A 19,801-nucleotide genomic window follows, 5' to 3' on the forward strand; every position below is an offset into this window, starting at 1 on the left:
TGTTTGACATTTTCTTACTATTACATTCAGAGTATGCACTTAAGTCTAGAAAACCACAAAGTGAGATTGTGTCCTCCTCAGGGTATCCTATTCAGAGGCATTTAGGTTTGTCTGCCCCTGGTTACCAGTGTTAATTCTCATCACCTGGCTCAGGTGTTGGTTTCTCCATTGTATAGCTATTGTTTTTCCCTTTCAATCTGTACGGAGACACTTAAGACTTTGCATACAGGATGGGGCAAAAGTAGGTTTATAGTTGTTTGTATGGAAAATAATAAATAATCAATAAATAATACAAGAATAAACTCTGTTTTGCATACTCACAACTGTAAACCTACTTTTGCCCCACCCTGTATTGTATTCTGCTTTTCTTCATACTTTCCCCAATTGGGATTTTTTTTAATGATCTATTAAAAGTATTTTTCTTGATAAATAAAATTAGTTGCCAGATACATGCAACTAACTTTCTAATTTTTAAAAAATTGCCGTTCTTTCCATCTGTTTCAGGTCAGGAACTGTGTGTCTAGATGTAATTAATCAAACTTGGACAGCTCTCTATGGTGAGTTTGGCCATGGAATATTTTTTAGAGATGTTGAGACACTGCCTTAAAAAAATGTTGTTTGGCTTTTCTTCTCTGATTTAAGATGTTTTGTTGGGAATGGGAAGGGATTTTGAAGGCCTGGATGGGAAAGTTTTGATCAGTGAGAAAATTTTTTTCTCAAGTTCAAACTTTGGTTTAGCAGAAGTTTAAAATAATCTGTGTGATTCTGAAATTAAGGTATAGTGATATACATATGCAGACATAGAGATACATATTAAAATGTTTGCATATCTGTGTGTATTCAGAAGCACATTGTATACATGTTTATCTGTAATATTTTTTTCTTTTTGGAAAAACATTAAATGATATATTAAGAGTTTTGGGGTATCATCAGTTTCAAAGGCCTAAACCTTGCTATGAAGCAAATAATAATTTAGCTTTACCTTTAGTGCTGAAGTTGACATCTATGTACTGTGAATCAACAATGAATTCCCTAATTTAGCATTGCAAAATACTATGCTAAATATCACAGAGAAATATAAGGAGTATCAGGCCTTTTCTCCCTTAGCTTGTAACTTGATTGGGGAGCTAAAAATATTTTAAAATATATTTAAAGTTAATTAGGAATACAACAAATTAGTATGTCTTTTCCCCCACATATCTGAGTCCTCAGACATCACAGACTCCCTGCTCTCATGTCCTAACCCCATAAAGCTTCCCCTGATGCTCAAGCTGGCAGTAACCTCTGGCCGCTCTTACATGTGCTATAGCTCTTTTTTTTGTGGCCTGCATTTACTTTGTGTTTGTTGTTTTGCCTATGTTTTTTGAGCTACTAGATTATTTCCTGCCTTAATTTTTGTTTAAGGTGTGCATGTCTGATTTGTCTAAGTCCTGGCACTCCTAACACCGTGCCTTGCGCCAATGCATTTGAAAGAATGAGTGATACAAACAAGCAATTGCTGAGAGATACAAGAAGAGGGAGGAAAGATCACTTTAGGTTGGGGTTAACCAGGGAGGGCCTCCTCTTGTTGAAGAGTTGTGAGACCTTTTAAAGGTTTAAGGTATCTAAGACATCTTTTTCCAGCCACAATCTGTGAGAACCTTACCAGACACACTTATGCAAGGATAGTACATGAGAATCACAGAGGAAAGTTGCTTACCAGCAGCGCACAGTTAGTCCTTTTTTCTCCTCCTAATTGTGCCATTTAAGAATGATCTGGCCCTAGCCAGTTTGGCTCTGTGGCTAGCGTCAGCCTGTGGACTGAAGGGGTCCTGGGTTTGATTCCGGTCCAAGGCACATGCCTGGGTTGCGGGCTCGATCCCCAGTATGGGGCATGCAGGAAGCAGACGAACATTGATTCTCTCTCTCTCTTCCTCTCTGAAATCAATAAAAATATTAAAAAAAAAAGAATTATGTGTTCTGCCTAGAGTTCTTCTCTAATCTTTGTGTGACTGTACTTTTCTCACCTCAAACATTCCTACCTAGAGAAGCCTTTTTCCCTAGCCACTCCATCTAAAATAATAGCCAGGCATAGCACAGCACTCTGTTTTAAAAACCTGTCTTTCAAACCAGTATTTTTTTTATTGGCTATCTTGTTCTATTAGATTGTAAGCTCCACGGGAGCAGGGATTTTGTGTGCACATGTGTGCACACATGTACACACACATGTCTAAAACAGTGCCCAGTACTGTTTAACGAGAGTTTTGGGGAAATTACAGCTTTACGGAAAAGAAGTGACAAGAAAGAACATATACTCTGAGGTTGATTAAATGGATTCCTTTTAAGATTTTTTTTTTTTTTTTTTTTTTGGTAAAAGTGTCTCATGGCAGGCTGCCTGGAATATCTGATGTAATGATGTCTTTTCTTAAACTGCATTCACATTTTAGAAATGTACATAACAAAATACTGCAAGCTGGTTCCAATTACAATAAAGTAAACTGGATGTTAGTTTAACTAATTCTTTTACTATTGACCAGATAACCTTTGTGGAAGAGGTTTGCTAATTCTCAAGCACCTCACATCTCAGAACAGATTATTTTTATAATAACAGCTTTATTGAATTATAATTTACATACATTAAATTCACCCATTTAAAGTGTGTGATTTGATAGGTTTTAGTATATTTGCAGTTATTACTACATTCTCATTATAAAACATTTTTATCACCTCAAAAAGAAACCCATTACCCTTTAGCTATTACCCCTTTATCCTCCTAGGTCTAGCAACAACCGATCTACTTATTGTCTCTCTAGATTTGCCTATCCTGAGCATTCCTTATAAATAGAATTATACAATATGTGGTCTTTTGTGACTGGCTCCCCCCTCCCCATTGCATATGATCTCTCATGATTCATCTATGTTGTAACATGTATTAGCACTTCATTCCTTAATGGAATATCACATTTTTATCCATTTGTCAGATGATGGATATTTGGGTTGTTCTTACTTTTTGGCTGTTATGAATATTTGTGCACAAATTTCAATGTGGACATATGTTTTCATTTCTCTTGGGTGTTTTACCTACGGGCAAAATTACTGGGTGGAATTTCTGTAACTGTTAAACCATTTGAGGTACTGACATACTGTTTTCCAAAGTGGTTTTACCATTTTACATTCCCACCAGCAGGTGTCAAGTGTAAGAGGTTCAGAACACACTTTAAAGCAGAAGGCCAGTCCGGCTGGTGTAGCTCAGTCGATTGAGCGTCATCCCACGGAACAAGAGATCCTGGGTTTGATTCCTAGTCAGGACCCATGCCCAGGCTGTGGGCTTGATCCCCAGTGGGGGGTTGTACAGGAGGCAGCTATCTCTTCTTCTCCCTTCCTCTCTAAAATCAATAAAAATATATTAAAAAAAGAAAAAGAGCAGAAGGCCAACATGACTAAGTTTTCATCACATATATAAAATGTTAGAACATGTTCTTGTATTACCTTGCAAAGCATTTAATAAGTAACATATATTAAACCTGATTGGTCAAAGTGAACTTTTATTTTTGTATTACATGAGTATGAATTATGTTCCATGATACAAGAGCATGGACATACTAACATTACAGGTAAGTGCAGGAAACCAGAAGAAATATATTTAGAATATAGTTGGAAGTATATTGTGCATGGGAGAATTGTTTTGATATTTTGCTCGAACCCAAACTATTCCTCAAGAAGATTTTAGAATTTTATTTAAACTTAAGTTTTTTTTCATAAAAAGTTTTAGGAGCAGATAAATACAATTTATATCAAAGTCCTGGTAGAAAGGGCTGGTTCAATTTACCTTGTTTCTTTTCCTTTACTTTTATCAATTTTAGAAAGGAAGAAGAGAGAGACAGACAGGCATTGGATGGCAGTCTAACTAACTGAGCTACCTAATCAGGGCTACCTTGTTTCTTTTAGACTTACCTGATCTTGAGATCTAAACTGAATTTTTATTATAAGTTGCTAAAGCCTCTGGCATTGAAGGTTAATTCAAAATTGTGAATTCTGAATTACTCTAATTTGTGCTATAAATTCTTGAGAGAATCTTTATTCAAAAGACAAAAAAAAGTCTAATTTAATACAAAACAACTAATATGAGAAAGTTTTATCATATTAGCACAAATACTCAACTGAAAGCAAAAGGCTTAGCCTGGCCACCCAGCACCTCTACTATACAGTCTGGTGGGGAGCAAGGAGTTACTTGGGAATTTCCTGCAATTAACTTTGCCCCAGGGCATGTACTGTGCAAAGGATATACATTTGTTTAGTGTAATAGCAATTCCCAGTAGAAATTTCAGATTTATACTCATCATCGCTTGGAAATAAACAGCGTTCATGTTCGTAGCAAGTCTAGTCCTCTATTCTCCCCACCCCTCAAAAAGAAATTTGATTTTTGGTAGTCCATTTTATTCATTGCTCCTGTTCTCATCCTGGTTTTCCTAGCCAAGTATACATGCAGTTTGTTAATTCAGAAGCTCGGAATTGGTATAATTGTAGTTTAATCACTCAGCAATTTTTAATTTTATATTATTTAACCTTGCAAGAAAACTAATTACAGTGGGTAATTTGGCTAATTTTCTAAAAATATTTGTCATCAGTATGAAGTTACCTATTGAGTATGAAGTTTCTATTGTTATACTTGTGACATTAAAAGGAAAGTAGCAGATGCCATCACAAAATAGATTTATTTTGGCTTCCTGTATGATAGCATCTTTTTTTTTACATCCCTTCCTGCTTGCTTTTCCAGACAGCAGTGATAAAAGCTCTGGAAAACTTAAAATGCAGCCAAGGGCATCTGGATTTCAGTTTCAAAAACAACTGTAATTTTAAAGATTGATGGAAGCCAAGTTCATTAAGCCATAGGTAGCTTTGTAAGTTCCCCTTTCTATTTTTGTTTTCCTTTTTACTCCAAGATCTGTTTTATTATAGTTGTCTTTTCAACCCAAATTCTTGGAAGCTCAAGTACCTTCGCTTTAATTTCCCTCCCACCCATCTGGGCCATGCATACTTGACCCCTGCAGATTGTGTTTATCTTTCCAGCTTTCATTTTACTAATTTCTCAACTGACTTGGTAAATTATTTATTTTGTAGATTAAATTGTGAACATGGAAGGTGGAAGGCAATTTTCTTTTAAAATCAGGCAGTTTATAATTTTATTCTCACCGTTAGGTTACTAGCCAGTGGACTGGATACTCTTCCTATTTTCCTGGTGAGAAAAATCAACTTTGGGGAAATTACTTTCCCTAGGTCATCTGGAGAGTCAATAACAAAGTGACTACAACAAAAGGAATGCTTCAGGGATTTTGAGATTAGAGTTAGACAAAAGAAACAAAGTTTCTTTTACTAGACATTTAGAAAAATTTTAAACAGTTTATTTACTAGTACTACTAGTAAACTGTGGCCTAATGAATTTAAGCTGCTAAATGACTAAGTTTCCCATGTTGGAAATATTCCATCCCTCTTTTCAGTTAGCCTGTGAATCTTTCCAAACAATGCAAATTTTGGTTGAAGGTAAATATCCTATATAATAAAGAGCTAATATGCAAATTGTCCCCTTGACCAGGAGTTTGACCAGGGGGCAGGGCTGGCCAGCCAACCACCCGAGGCCCCTCCCCCAAGCCAGCCCCACCCCCAATCCCACTCGTGCATGAATTCGTGCACCGGGCCTCTAGTCTTAAAATAATGCTTTATGTTGAATTAGTATTTTCTAACTATGTTTCTAGACTTCTTAGTGTAGTTAAATAGACAAAAGATATATGTATCTGTCTGCATGGATGATTGGCCTACAACTACTGTTTGAACAGGCTTGAAAACACAGTACTGATGTATCCATGTTGGAATCACAAACATGATCCTGCCTTTGAACAGCTGGATGTTATTATGCGTCTCTGAGACAGGCCAGGTACAGTGGGAGAAATGTCAGCTGTCGTAGATAAAGAAGAGATATATGCTGAGTTTTGGATTTGATGGCTTCAACAGTACTTAGCTCCATCATCCACTTCCTTTGTCTGCTTGGAGACATTCAGATATGGTATGGGTATGAGGCCCAAGAATTTAGCTATACATAGAAAATGGAATCTCTTGGCCCTAACTGGTTTGGCTCAGTGGATAGAGCGTCAGCCTGCGGACTCAAGGGTCCCAGGTTCGATTCCGGTCAAGGGCATGTACCTGGGTTGCGGGCACATACCCAGTAGGGAGTGTGCAGGAGGCAGCTGATCGATGTTTCTCTCTCATCGATGTTTCTAACTCTCTATTCCTCTTCCTTCCTCTCTGTAAAAAAATCAATAAAATATATATTTAAAAAAAGAAAAAGAAAATGGAGTCTCTTGAACAAACTTAGCAGAAATTCATTAAAAATACCATATTCACATTCAATGGTGGTCAACATTAAAACCATGGAGTGATCCAGGCTGTGAGATCATGGGACATGGGCCAGACTATGAGAGACAGCCACACTTTGTTCTACTTTCTTTTCTTTTTAAAAAATATATTTGTATTGATTTCAAAAGGGAGAGGGAGAGAGAGAAACATCAATGATGAGAGAGAATCGTTGATCAGCTGCCTCCTGTATGTGCCCTACTAGGGACCAGCTGGCAACCTGGGCATGTGCCCTGAATTGGAATCAGACCATGACCTCTTGGTTCATAGGTCAATGCTCAACCACTGAGCCACACCAGCCGGGCTGTTGTACTTTCTTTGGGGCTATAGTTTCAGAGTTCAGTTGTGATTATATGGATTTGTTTTCTCTTTATTTGCATGTGATCACTGTGTATAGGTAAAGTCTCCATGCATAGTCAGTTATCTTGTAATTGCATGAAATTATCTTGCTCTTTTTTGATGTTAAAGACAAATTAAGTTATTGTCTAGTAATTAAAAACTTGAATAATGAGTTTTAGTATGACTGTAAGAATACTCAAGTAGTTAATTAAACATTAACTGCCCTCAGTTCTGGAAGGTTAATAACAAATCCTATCACCATGTTTTAGCTTGCAATGGTTTATGGTAAGCAGGGATAGTAAGTGGGAGAACTAGGATGACCTCCAAAGAACACTTAAGTAAAGTGGAAAGTGTTTTGAGATTGACATGGCAACAAAGGGATTGTTTTTCATGAACAAAAGCCTGTTTTCATCGTTCTGATCTAAGTATTCGCATTCATTTTATTCTGTAGATCTCTGTAGTTAAAATACATTGTGGAGAGGGAGCCGCATTGAGGTAATGGATGCGAGATGATTTTCTACGTTGGTGGAATGCTTTAAACTGTTGGCGTTACATAACTACATACCTCTCATTGGTAATCTGGCACTTAGCCGAATGTGTCTGGTATTCCTCCAGGGTTTAGTACCCTACATCTTTGACATTGTCCTTTCCCACATAAAACAGAAATACCTATTTTCAGCTTGGAATACTGAAAAACAGTAATGCTTCCACTAGTGAGATTAGGTATATTGTATATTGCAAAATTCTTTGACTGTCTAATTACTAATTCTTATTAATTTCTACTAATTGTTCTTTTTTTCCTTTTGAGAGGGGTGAGGAAGGAGGTGCTTTGTTTTGTGCCTGCATGACTCTCTTCACGAGACCTTATTCTGTCTTTTTAAAATCCCCATGGATGCCAGGCTGGTGTGCTCAGTGGTTTGAGCATTGACCTATGAACCAGGATGTCATGGTTTCATTCTGGTCAGGGCACATTCCCTGGGTTAAGGGTTCAGTCCTCAGAGGGGGGCATGCAGAAGGCAGCCAATCAATAATTCTCTCTCATCTTTGATGTTACTGTCTGTCTCTCTATCCCTTTCCCTTCCTCTCTGAAATCAATAAAAATATATTTAAAAAATAAAAATCCCCATAGACTACCTGAGAACATACGTAAATCTGATGAGTTCAGACTTTTTGTATATTTTATCCACACAAAAGACACTCTCAGTTAAGTAACCAGATACATTCTCGAATTTATCATCTAGTAAATTGGTGGCTGGATATATTCCATTAGCAGCATATTAGCACTTGGTAAACCAAATATAGCGTGGCTAGCCTTATAGCCTGCTGGTTCTGACTTGGTACTACAGAAAGTCTTTGTGGTGGTCTGCTTCAGCTCACCACATGTTTGCCTCAGGTAGACGCCCAAAGGCCTGAAATTAGACTTGTGGTCTCTAGGTTTTCATCTGTTGTTCACCTCTAAGGAGCCAGCTCCCCTTTTGCTGGAACACAGTTCAACTTAATGGACTCTACTCGATGTCCACAGTGTGTTAGGTGATATAGCCTATAGCTGTATAGAAATAAGCTTTTCTTGTTGAAGTTGGGTTCAAATTATTTATTTTAGAAAATAATTTTTAATCTCAAAGCCGTTTCTTCTTTCATGCCCTCCCTGTCTGAGGGCATCTCTCCTGATTGGCTTTATTGAAGTTCTTGAGGGAATGTCAGTCTTCTTCTAGCCCACGCTTACTCTGTCTTTTTCATACATACATACCACCTGCTTGATCAGATGCAATGCTAACCCTCCAATTGAGTGTATAGGTTTCTGACTACTACTCTTTTGGGGGATAGAATTTCACTGTTTCTTAGTGTTCACAGACTGTAAGCAGGAGAACATTAAAATAAAGGACACTCAGATACATTGTTAAATTGTAACTTCTTAGGAGCTGATAAGAGTAGAAAAGTAAAGATCTATTCATTAATCCCAAATTCTTAAGTAACTGAAGAAAATCTGGAAATTTTATTTATTTGCCCTGTTTCAATCTTACCAAAGAACTTGGCTGGAATGTTATATTGAGCTTAATGTAGTTACATGGCAGGGGGAACAGAAGAGGAACTAGAAGCATTTTATTAGGACAAATAGCAAGTCCGGGAAACGGACATACAGGGAGAAAGGAGAAAAGCCTAATCATGGTCCTTCCCGAGATTTGGAGCCAAGAAATAGGGTCGACCTAGCTATTAGGAGAAAGGAATTAATTTTTTTTAAATATATCTTTATTGATTTCAGAGCAGAAGGGAGAGAGAGATAGAAACATCAGTGATGAGAGAGAATCATTGATCAGCTGCCTCTTCACGCCCCATACTGGAGATCGAGCCCACAACCTGGGCATGTGCCCTGATGGGGAATCAGCTGTGACTTCCTGGTTCATAGGTCAATGCTCAACCACTGAGACACATCATCCAGGCAGGAATTGATGTTCAGAGAAATAATTTTAGACATGTTGAGTTCGATAAGACCAAAATACAAAAGACTGATTAGAAAGAATTGGTAGTTAACAGTATAGGCTTACTGTAAGATGATGAGCTTCCCAGAGTGAGAGAGTATGAAGGTAATTCTTAATACTGATGTCTTTCCAAACAAGCTTTTCTGTGTTGTTTGGTTTTAAAAAGAAGAAACCCAGGTCATTGGGCATCTGGGAGACAAGGAGTAGAATTGGAAAAGGGGTGAGAGGTGGCATTTGAGAAGGATTTGATGGTTCTAGGCTTCTGATCATGACTGTACTGTATGATGGTGGTGTTATCTGAGTTACAGCATATTGGGTGTTAAATCTGAAAAACAAATGAAGATTATGCAAGTTGAAGTCTCTGAGATGACTGCCTGCGTGGTAATTGTGGTGTCTGGAGGGGCAGACCACCTGGAACTTTGGGCGTCCACAGGGTTTTAACCTGAAGATATAGCCTGCTTTACAAGAGTTTTCATTTTAATTTTCAAAGGAAATAAAGAAGAAATAACTTATGATCACTGGTTCATAAACAGCCAAGAATAAAACATGAGATGTGTGATTCATCCCCTCCCGTGTTTTCTCCTTTAAGCAGTGAACCATCTTTTTGTGAGTTACCTGGAGTAGGGTAGCTTTACTTTAAGAATTGGTGCTTTTCTTTTCTTTTTTTTTTTCAGTGTGACTCATTTTAATTAACATGTATTCCTTAAAGGATACAAGTAGATGAAATTTCTACCCTAAGAAAATGACATATTTGTATAACTATTTTAGACTAGTCCTCTTTGATGCAGTTTGAACTCTATTTTGTAGTCATTTATAGTAATATGTAATTCTTCCTTGTAAGGAACTGCAGTATTATACTTCTTTTTTGCAGATTATACTTCTTTTGGGGATGCAGAGAGAAGGAGACCTGCCCAAGGCCTAAGAGCCAGTCAGTGGAAGGCCTGAAATTAGACTTGTGGTCTCTAGGTTTTTCATCTGTTGTTCACATCTAAGGAGCCAGCTCCCCTTTTGCTGGAAACAGTTCAACTTAATGGGCTTTGCTCTACTCGATGTCCACAGTGTGTTAGGTGATACCCATCACTACCTATTCTACTTTAAAGCAGCCCTTTAATGCCTCTCTAAAATGGATCCACTTTTTCCTGCCCGTGGTTTGGAATACCTCCACTTGGAGGAAGTGATAGTTACTTAAGGGGTAGACAGGAAGGAAAGAGGAAAGGGTCAGGGAGGGATCCTCAGCTAGAGCCTCTTCAGCATTGTTGCCAAGACAGTATTTTCTTGAACCAAAGAAGCCACAAGCAAATAGCCGTCTTCTCATTCAGTCCCTGAGGATAGAGGTTGCATAGGTAGGTAGTGTTTTCTGGCTGTGTATTTCTACACACACACTCAGACATTTCACCCAATCCTAAGAGTCCTTGGGGTGGGTATGAGACCTCAGTATTGTGAGTAAATCTGATGGACAAACAGCCAGGACCTAGATTCACCCATAAGCCATTGCTCTTGACTGGGATAAATGATGCTGCTTTAGATGAGAGATCAATATGATTTGAGTGTTTCTAAAAATTAAATATAAATGATTAGTTTATGTGTCTAAATGGAGGCATGAATGTTGTAATATTGTTAACATGAATACTAATAAGGTCAGGCTGAAGAGTCCATCCTAATGGATTGCATTTTGGTAAGTACTGATTTAATCCAAGGCCGAACTCGAAGCTGTTTGTTCATCGTGAACCATACTTCTCAGGAATCTTGGGACTTCCTTAACAATGAAGGCAGCCAGTAGTGGAGCCAGCTGATTGTAGTGTGTAGATTGGGTGACCCATGTCTGCCTCTCTCCCTTTCAAAAAGTGGAAGTTAATGTGGTGTTTTTTTTAAAAAGACTTTTGAAATGATAGATGTTTTTATTAACAATTCTAGGGGGAAATGTTCGTTATGCATTTTTCCAAAGATGAGTATCTTTATTTCATTTTTTATAGTTTAGGTCTCTTCTGCCAACATATTTATTTGAAAGAAGATTTTGTGCACATCTGCATGTTTGAGAGAGATTTCTTTGGGGAGGATGCTGTTGGTGGGAATCACTCTGTTAGCCCCTTTTAGGAATGCTTCATTGCTTTAACATCCTGGCCTTCAAAGGCTGCCACCTGTAGCCAAAACTGGGCTGCATACCTTCCCTTTTCTTTTTTTTTAAATTTAATTTTATTATTATTTTTTTTAATATAAGGAGTATGCTGGGTGTTAAGTATCTCCACAGACCTGCCTGGGAATCCAGGGGCAGGCAAGTGTTTGTGCAATCTGTGCCAAAAAGATGCTACCAGGAAGATGACAAGACCTCGGTTCCTGTCCTCTTGAGGGGAAGATTTCAATCAAGAGACAAAGTGTAGAGAAGCAAGCAAGAATTTATTGACCACAGCAGAAATATACTTAGGAGTGTGAAACACAGAAGGGCATAGAAGAAGCAACAGGAGAGCCTGGCTGGGCTGCTCTGGCTCACTGGGAAGTCAGAGAATAGGGCGCCTTGGAGACAGGTTTAGGGGATTACCTGGGATAAGCTGCTGCTGCCCATTGCTCCCCTGGTTGCAAGTCTCATGGGGTCCTTTATAGTTTAGGGGGTATGTGCCTTTGGGGGAAGGAGAGGGGGAGGGAACGGCACAGGCATGCTCCATGGAGGGAGAGTGCCATACTTCCCTTTTCTGCTCTTCTGTGTTACAGATGTGACAACACATCTGTGAAATGGATGAAAAGTATGTTAATGCGGGAAGTAGACATACGAAGGAAGAATCAATTATTGAGGGTTCTTTTATTTGTTTTGAACAAATACCTAGGCCAGCTGTGGGCAAACTATGGCCCGCAGGCCGGATCCGGCCCGTTTGAAATGAATAAAACTAAAAAAAAAAAAAAAGACCGTACCCTTTTATGTAATGATGTTTACTTTGAATTTATATTAGTTCACACAAACACTCCATCCATTCTTTTGTTCGGGCCCTCCGGTCCAGTTTAAGAACCCATTGTGGCCCTCGAGTCAAAAAGTTTGCCCACCCCTGACCTAGGCAGAGCCACTTATTGGGAGCTTGAGGAACTTAAAGTAGTGAGAAAGAGTATAAAATCTTCCTGGAACACATGAAATACCTAGTTATGAAACACATCTGCAATATTTGAGGCTTGAAGCACTTCTGAACATTACTTAGAGCAAGTAAAACCTGTACTTTTTTTTTTTAATTTTGTTGTATGATAGGAACACTCAGCTGCTAATCTTTCTGCACAGGTGTGTAGTAAGGACATGAGAAGCCCCCAGTGCACTGTGTGTGGGTATCTGTGAACAGCCTGGGCTACTTCCTGTGGCTGCGCTTTGAAAACAAGCACCTGCCTCTGTGAAATATAGGCAGCTCAGCCACGGAAACGCCTAAACACTTAGAGACCATCTTGCTGGTCTTGAACTTGTGAAAAAGAAAAGCTTTGAGGAAAGGGTGGCCATCTCTGAGGGTATATGATTTTGATGCAGACATGGAGAGCTTATGCCATCATGAAGTTAAGACAGTCAGTATTCATTTTATCTGGTAACAGCGGCAGCATTTTAGATAGGCCCAGGTTTGAAAACCAGTCCCTTGGGCAAGTTACTTCATCTCTTTCTGCCTCAGTTTCCCCATATACAAAATAAGGATATAATGATAACTACCTCACTGGCTGCAATGAAAGTGTCTGTGTAAACTATTGGTGAGTGCCTGGCTTGTAGTACGTGCTAGGTATAAACTGTTGCTGCTGTTATTACTATTAGTGTTATTGTAACTCTTACTCTTCCTTGCTCTGGGATCATGTTTAATTTGTAGAACTGCCACAGTCCTTGTTTTTCCTTCTTAATTTGCCCTCCTTTCAGCATTTTCTACCACTGTACTAATAACCACCCAAGGACAGAGAGGGAAAGAAAAATGTTCAGGCTTGTCATGTTTTATGTGTCAAACATATATAGAAGTAGAAAGAACATATTTATAGGAAAGTGCTATTTTTAAAGGTTAAAAAGTGTAAAGTGTCATTTGAAGTGTGGAAAGTAGAAATTACAAGCCTTTTGCCTTGACCCAACTTTTTAAATATTCTGTGTATACAATGCATATTGTACATAGTTGTAATTCTAGAGGACATACCATTTTATGGATTTTCACCACCCAGCATTACAACATAAGCATTTTTCTCTGTCCCTTAGCCTTGGCAAACAGTTTTCAATGTTTTTGTTTTTTTATCATGGATAATTATTGGCTTGTTGTATATATTGCCTCCTTTAAAAAAATTATAAGTAAAATGGCAGTGAAAATCTACTGCAGATGGTTGGGGTTATCTTAGGAGATTTTTTTTCTGTTTTGATTAGGAATCTGTGTATTTGTTTCCTGATACATGGGAATCTTACTGTAACGTGGTTCTTTGGAAAATTAGCTTTATGAAGATGAAATAGCCCCAGTCCATGTAATAATACCAAGCCTATAACTTGGGGTTAAAGGTAAACCTGCTGTGTGTCAATATCTCTGCATGAGACCAGGACTGTGCTAGACCTGAGCTGTCCAATATGAGACTGGTCACTTGTAGTTATTTAAACTAATGAGAATTAAGTAAAATGAAGGTCAGTTCCTCACAGTCACACTGGCCTATTTCATATGTTCAGTAGCCATGTGTGGCTAGTGACTACCATATTGGACAGTGCAGATACAGAACATTGTCATCATTGCAGAAAGTTCTGTTGAATAATGTAGCCTTAGCTTATTCTCTGACTGCTCAGTTCCTTAATCTTACAGTGACAAGGAAGAGCCACCTATTTGTAGGGTTTTCTATAGCAGAAGTCGGCAAATATTGTCTGCCTGTTTTTTTAGTAACATTTTATTGGAACACAGCTACACCTGTTTGTTTACCTATGGCTGCTTTTGTGCTACAACAGCAGAGCTGTGTTGAGTAGTTATGACAGACCAAATGTGGCCCACAAGCCCATAGTGTTCACTCTCTCTTTACAAAAAGTTTGCCAATCCTTTTATCTAGACCAGGTTTCTCAACCTCAGCACTAATTAATTATTTGTTATTGTGCATTTGTAGGATGTTTAGCAGCATCCACGGCCTCTGTGCACGAGATACAAATAGCACCACTGCCCCCTCCCACACCCAGCCAAAAATTTCTCCAGACATTGCCAGACATCTCTGGGGAGCAAAACCACCCCACCCCCTGCTCTGAGAACCACTAATCTAAAGTGATGTGGCTTGACAAAACATCCATTTATAATACTATAAAAAAAATCTTTAGAGAGCTGAATAAATTAAAAAGTCATTTTATGCTACATTAGCAATCTCTCCAGAAACAGAAATGTTTCCTTTAGCATGATAGAGTAACTAGAGTAGGGCAGGGGAATGGATGCACTGAGGTTCCACAGTTCACTGTCTACTAACTAGGGAGCAAATAAGATGGAAGTCACATCATCTTTGAAGTTAATGGGGACCTGTGGTTAATTTGCAGTCTTTCTGGTCTACTTGATGAAACACAATATGACTGCAGGGTTTTTGTTAACTGAGTGTGTAGATGTCATGTGTACATACCCAGTACCTTGTGCTGAATCTGGCCAGAAGGAATTAGTAAATATTTATTAAATGATTATTGATAAATGCAGTAAATTAGTACTTATCTGTCTTATTTGTGATTTTAAGTTGTCCATATAAGTTCTTACCCTCATTACCCAAAATAATTGAATAACTGGTTGTATTTACCTTCATTAGAAGTTATGAGAATTGGATTAAATGTCAAGACCTATAAAATTGTGTTCAGTTCTTTTAAGATCTGGTGCTTGAATACTTTTCAGAGTGGTGATTTTCAAAGCTATAGAAAAAAGCTATGTTAAGAGATCAAGTACTCACTTTGTAGGAAAGTAGAGTATTGGGGCACAGGTTTTAATTAATAAACAATGTATGTAGTATTTCTGAATTCTCATTTAGAAAATGGGGTGAATTAGAATTGGGAAAATTGCCTTTCAAAGTGAATATCAGGCATACCTTTATCTAGTTCTTCAAATTAAAATTAAATTTAAAAAATTTTAATTGGTATTGAAAGGGATATACAATGTACAGCACAGATAATGGAGCACATGTCCATGTGGTTAAATATCTAGGAAGGTAAGCAGTTTTGACTACTGAATTCAAGTGAATTTTAGGTGAACTTGTTTGTTCCGTGCATGATGTATTTCTGTTTGTTTTTTCAGATCTTACCAATATATTTGAGTCCTTCCTGCCCCAGTTGTTGGCCTATCCCAATCCCATAGATCCTCTCAATGGTGATGCTGCAGCCATGTACCTCCACCGACCAGAAGAATACAAGCAGAAAATTAAAGGTAAGAAGGCAAATCGTTTAACCTAGAGAAGAAGAACTTAAGTCTATTCAGCTTTGATCAATGATGGCCCTTCTTAGTTAGGCCTAAGACATAGCTGCTGGCTGGAGCAGAGCTCACTAACCTCTGTAGTTCTGAGGGTCAGAGGCAACCTTTGGAAGCTGCAGTACCAACACGAGAGAAGGGAAGGAGAGAAAGAGCAAAAGGAAAGATGGAAAGATGAGAAAGTGGGAGGCTTAACTGTTGGGTGGTAGAAGGTATAACCCTGCCAGAAATCCATGTGGACACATGTCCAAAAGAATTTTTGCCTTCATTTGCTTCCTCTTGTCTTGTAAAGTTAGAAAATTAGACTTGAGAATAATGATTAATTGAAAGGTATAATCTCACATGAATTTAATAGACAATTAATCATCCTGGCCTTTCAATAAAACAGTTACCTTTGGGAGTTGGAAAAATAATTGCCAAATCCATCATTAGACTTTTAAAGAATTATATTTTACCTATTGAATTAAATATATCCAGTTAGGCTCTGGTTACTGTGCTCAGTGGTTAGAGCATTGACTGATGCACTGAAAGGTCACAGGTTCGATTTCTGGTCAAGGGCACATACCTGGGTTGCAGGTTTGATCTGGGCCTGGTTGGGGCATGTGTGGAAAGCAGATACTTGATATGTCTCTCTCACATTGATGTTTCTCTCTTGTTATCTCTCCCTCCCAACCCCCAACCCTCCCTTCCATTCTCTCTAAAAATCAATGGGAAAAATATCCTATGGTGAGGATTAACAACCAAAAAAGTATACTCAGTTGGCTTCTTTTCTTGGTCCAATACTTTGGGAAGTTTTCATGTAGGCATATTTCTCTGCTACTGCACATACCTTGCCCCTGATCTATGGATTTTTCTGTTAAAACCTGAAATGTACTGTTAAAGTTAGAAATGTGTTAGTGATGGCAGCACTAGTTTCCTAATTCTTTAGGATTTAGAATCCCATTTTCCCATCTTAAACTGTTTACATGTTAATGGGACATGAATGTCATGAGAACTTTCATATTGAAAAGTCTAGATACATAAAGTTCTACCAAAAAAGAAAAGAATTCATAGACCTGTTCGTCTTAACAAATGGAAGGCATTGGTATATACCCAATATTTAGCACAACTTGCCCATCTGCCTAGCAGTTCAGAACATTATCTTCCGCAAAGCAGTGCCCTCTGAGGTGCATTTGTAAGAGATGGCAGTAGAAATAATTCATGAGAACTTGAATACATAGGTCTTCACTCTGCAGGCCTGAGACACTCAGGAGCATTTGGGGCTACTGTGGATCATGGTCGGTTTCCTTCTCTTCGTTTTCTCATCTCCTCTGGTCTCTACAGGGTATTGTTCAGTACTGTTATTGAGATAAAATAGAAATAAATCTACTCTAATTTACTTAGGTCTCAGGTGCTTTGCAAGTTACTAATTTATGCGGCAGAATATCTACATAGCCAAACAAACAGGTATCAAGAAAAAGGCAGTCAGTGTCAACCAGATAAAATCCTATTATGAGACTATTAAAAATTTGACAAAGGAATCACTTAACAGTGTCTACAACCCACAGATACCTTGGTGCAGAACATATGTCTATAGTTCTGTGTTAACTATGCTGCAGCAATTGAACACTACTGTTTTAGTACATATCTGCTGTAATACCAATTGCAAAAGGAACCTAGCCTACATTTTTATCTTAGAATGGCTAGCTCTAGCTTAGGGAACTCTAGCTTTCTGAAATGTTAATGCTGGCTATCATTTTGTCTTCCTTAGTAATCTGAGAAAATCATGGCTGTCAGACCTGAGCTCACCCCAACTTCCTACTGTACCCTTGTTCCCTCCAATAGGAAATAAGAGATGTCCCATCTTATTCCTCAGACTACCCCCACCAACCTGTGATCTTGTTTTCCCATGGATCCCCTTTTTCCTGGTTCCACCTCTTCCCCTAGACCAGTGGTTTTCAACCTTCTGGCCCTTTAAATACAGTTCCTCATGTTGTGACCCAACCATAAAATTATTTTTGTTGCTACTTCATAACTGTAATGTTGCTACTGTTATGAATCGTAATGTAAATATCTGATATGCAGGATAGTCTTAGGCGACCCCTGTGAAAGGGTCGTTTGACCACCAAAGGGGTCGCGACCCACAGGTTGAGAACCGCTGCCCTAGACTAGCAGAGGCACCCTCATTTCAGAAGCCTTTATCTGCTCCTGTGGATTCCTTTAGGAGTCTTGCCATTTAATTCCTTTCATTTTCAAACTTCTTGCTTCCTTGCCTTAGACTTCTGAGGTCTAGTTTTGTTTTCCCTCCTATACTGAATCTATGATCTCATTTCTTCCCAATCTTTTGGAGCCTTCTCAAGATCTGTTTTCATGGACTTCTCTGCAGCTTTGGTATTTTACCTCTTACCTTTCTGAAAACATTTCTCATTCCATTCCCAAACATGGTCATTCTCTTTAAGATTCTGTCCTTCACCCCCTCTTCCGCCTCCCCCACTCCTTGGGAAGCCTATTCAACCCTCACAACTTTAAACAATCCCCTCCAGCCCAGCTGGTGTGGCTCAGTGGTGGAGTGTCGACCTATGAACCAGGAGGTCACAGTTCAATTTTCTCTCAGGGCACATGCCCAAGTTGTGGGCTCGATCCCCAGTAGGGGCCATGCACAAGGCAGCCAGTCAGTGATTCTCTCTTATCATTTATGTTTCTCTCTCTCCCCCTCTCCCTTCCTCTCTGAAATCAATAAAAATATATTTTAAAAAAATAAAAATAAAAATAAATATATATATACACACACACACACACACTTTTTTAAATTAATAAATCCCCTTCAGGCAGATGATTTCCAAAAATATGTCTAACGGGGGAAATGGGCCGTATGTAATACTTTCAATAAAAGGATTTAAAAAAAATAAAACAAAAATGTGTCCAGGTGTGACTCTCCCCTGAGCTGCTCGTGGACATTTCCACGCCTACATCACACAGAGGTCGGCGTGTGCACCCTTCACCATGAGCATTACCAGCACTCGTACTGAGCTGGTGCTGTTTCACCTGTGAATATTGGACTGTCTGTGGAACAGGGCATCATTGGCACCGTCATTGCCCGCTCAGCCTTCACTGAGTGGCATCTCAGCTTGCCATCCAGGCGCTCTGCCACTGTGTGCGATCTACACCTTTGTCTTTATTCCTCTAAATGCATCAATATATGACAGTAAAATTGGATGATTTTCAGGTACCCAACTATATCCTCTTCCTTAGTTAGTCAGGGAAAGTTTCAGCACTACAGAGAAACAGATGATAACTCTGTACCCATCCCCCAACTAGATGAACCTCTACATTTTGCCTTATTTGCTTCAAAAATTTTTTTTAATATATTTTATTGATTTTTTACAGAAAGGAAGGGAGAGAGATAGAGAGTTAGAAACATCGATGAGAGAGAAACATTGATCAGCTGCCTCCTGCACATCTCCTACTGGGGATGTGCCCACAACCCAGGTACATGCCCTTGACCGGAATCGAACCTGGGACCCTTCAGTCCGCAGGCCGACGCTCTATCCACTGAGCCAAACCGGTTTCGGCTCAAAATTTTTTAAAGAAAGAAAACAAATGTAGCTCTGAAGGTTGTATTTTCACATCCCAGCCACTTCCTTCTCCCTCTGCTTTTGGCCAGGCGCTGGCTTTTCCCTGGAGTGGTGGCTCCTGCGCTGCAGTGGAGAAGCCAAGCCCTTCAAGGGTCAGTGCAGACACGACTCCTTCCCTCTGATGAATTCAGCAACTAACTGCCTTTTCTCCTCATGGGTTTCTCCTCATTAATGACCTTGCTCTTCATTTTCTCTCTCCTGAAAGGCCTTGTCCTAGTAAGCACTTAATACGTAAGTGTTTCCTTGAATATACTTAATTAAGAAGGCTGATAGTATCAAATTACAGTGTCAAAGTGCAGCAGCTTATTTCTCCGAAGTAGCCAGCCCATTAGAGAGTAAAAATAAAATTTCTAGGGCTTTAATAAACATTTCTCTCACTCTAAAAGGTAAGCTAATGTCAGTTTCTACCTAGTTAGGGGCTTTTTTCCCCCAACTCATCTCAGCGTAAAATTTTGTCACTGTGAATTTGAAGTCAGAAATCTGTAAAGTTGTTTTGTAAATACCAGATTTGGCCAGTATAATCTCACATACTCCTCTTTTTCTCTTTTTAAACAACCCTTTAAAAAAAATATTTTAAAAAAATTCTTATCTAGCC

General features: G+C 38.8%; 1 protein-coding gene across 3 annotated transcripts in view; it reads left to right on the forward strand.

The window, feature by feature from the left end:
* The window catches only part of UBE2H (ubiquitin conjugating enzyme E2 H), a 105,507-nt gene that overhangs the window by 80,304 nt on the left and 5,402 nt on the right, over window positions 1-19,801 (forward strand). For 2 of the 3 annotated variants that reach the window (XM_006088361.3, XM_023753525.1), the window contains 2 exons: window positions 505-557; window positions 15,422-15,550. In XM_006088361.3, the coding sequence (XP_006088423.1) occupies window positions 505-557; window positions 15,422-15,550 (182 nt within the window). The remainder of the gene's footprint in view (window positions 1-504; window positions 558-15,421; window positions 15,551-19,801) is intronic. The other variant, XM_006088362.3, reaches the window with a different exon arrangement.

The sequence above is a fragment of the Myotis lucifugus genome, unplaced genomic scaffold, assembly GCF_000147115.1.
Source record: "Myotis lucifugus unplaced genomic scaffold, Myoluc2.0 scaffold_46, whole genome shotgun sequence".
NCBI lineage: Eukaryota > Metazoa > Chordata > Mammalia > Chiroptera > Vespertilionidae > Myotis > Myotis lucifugus.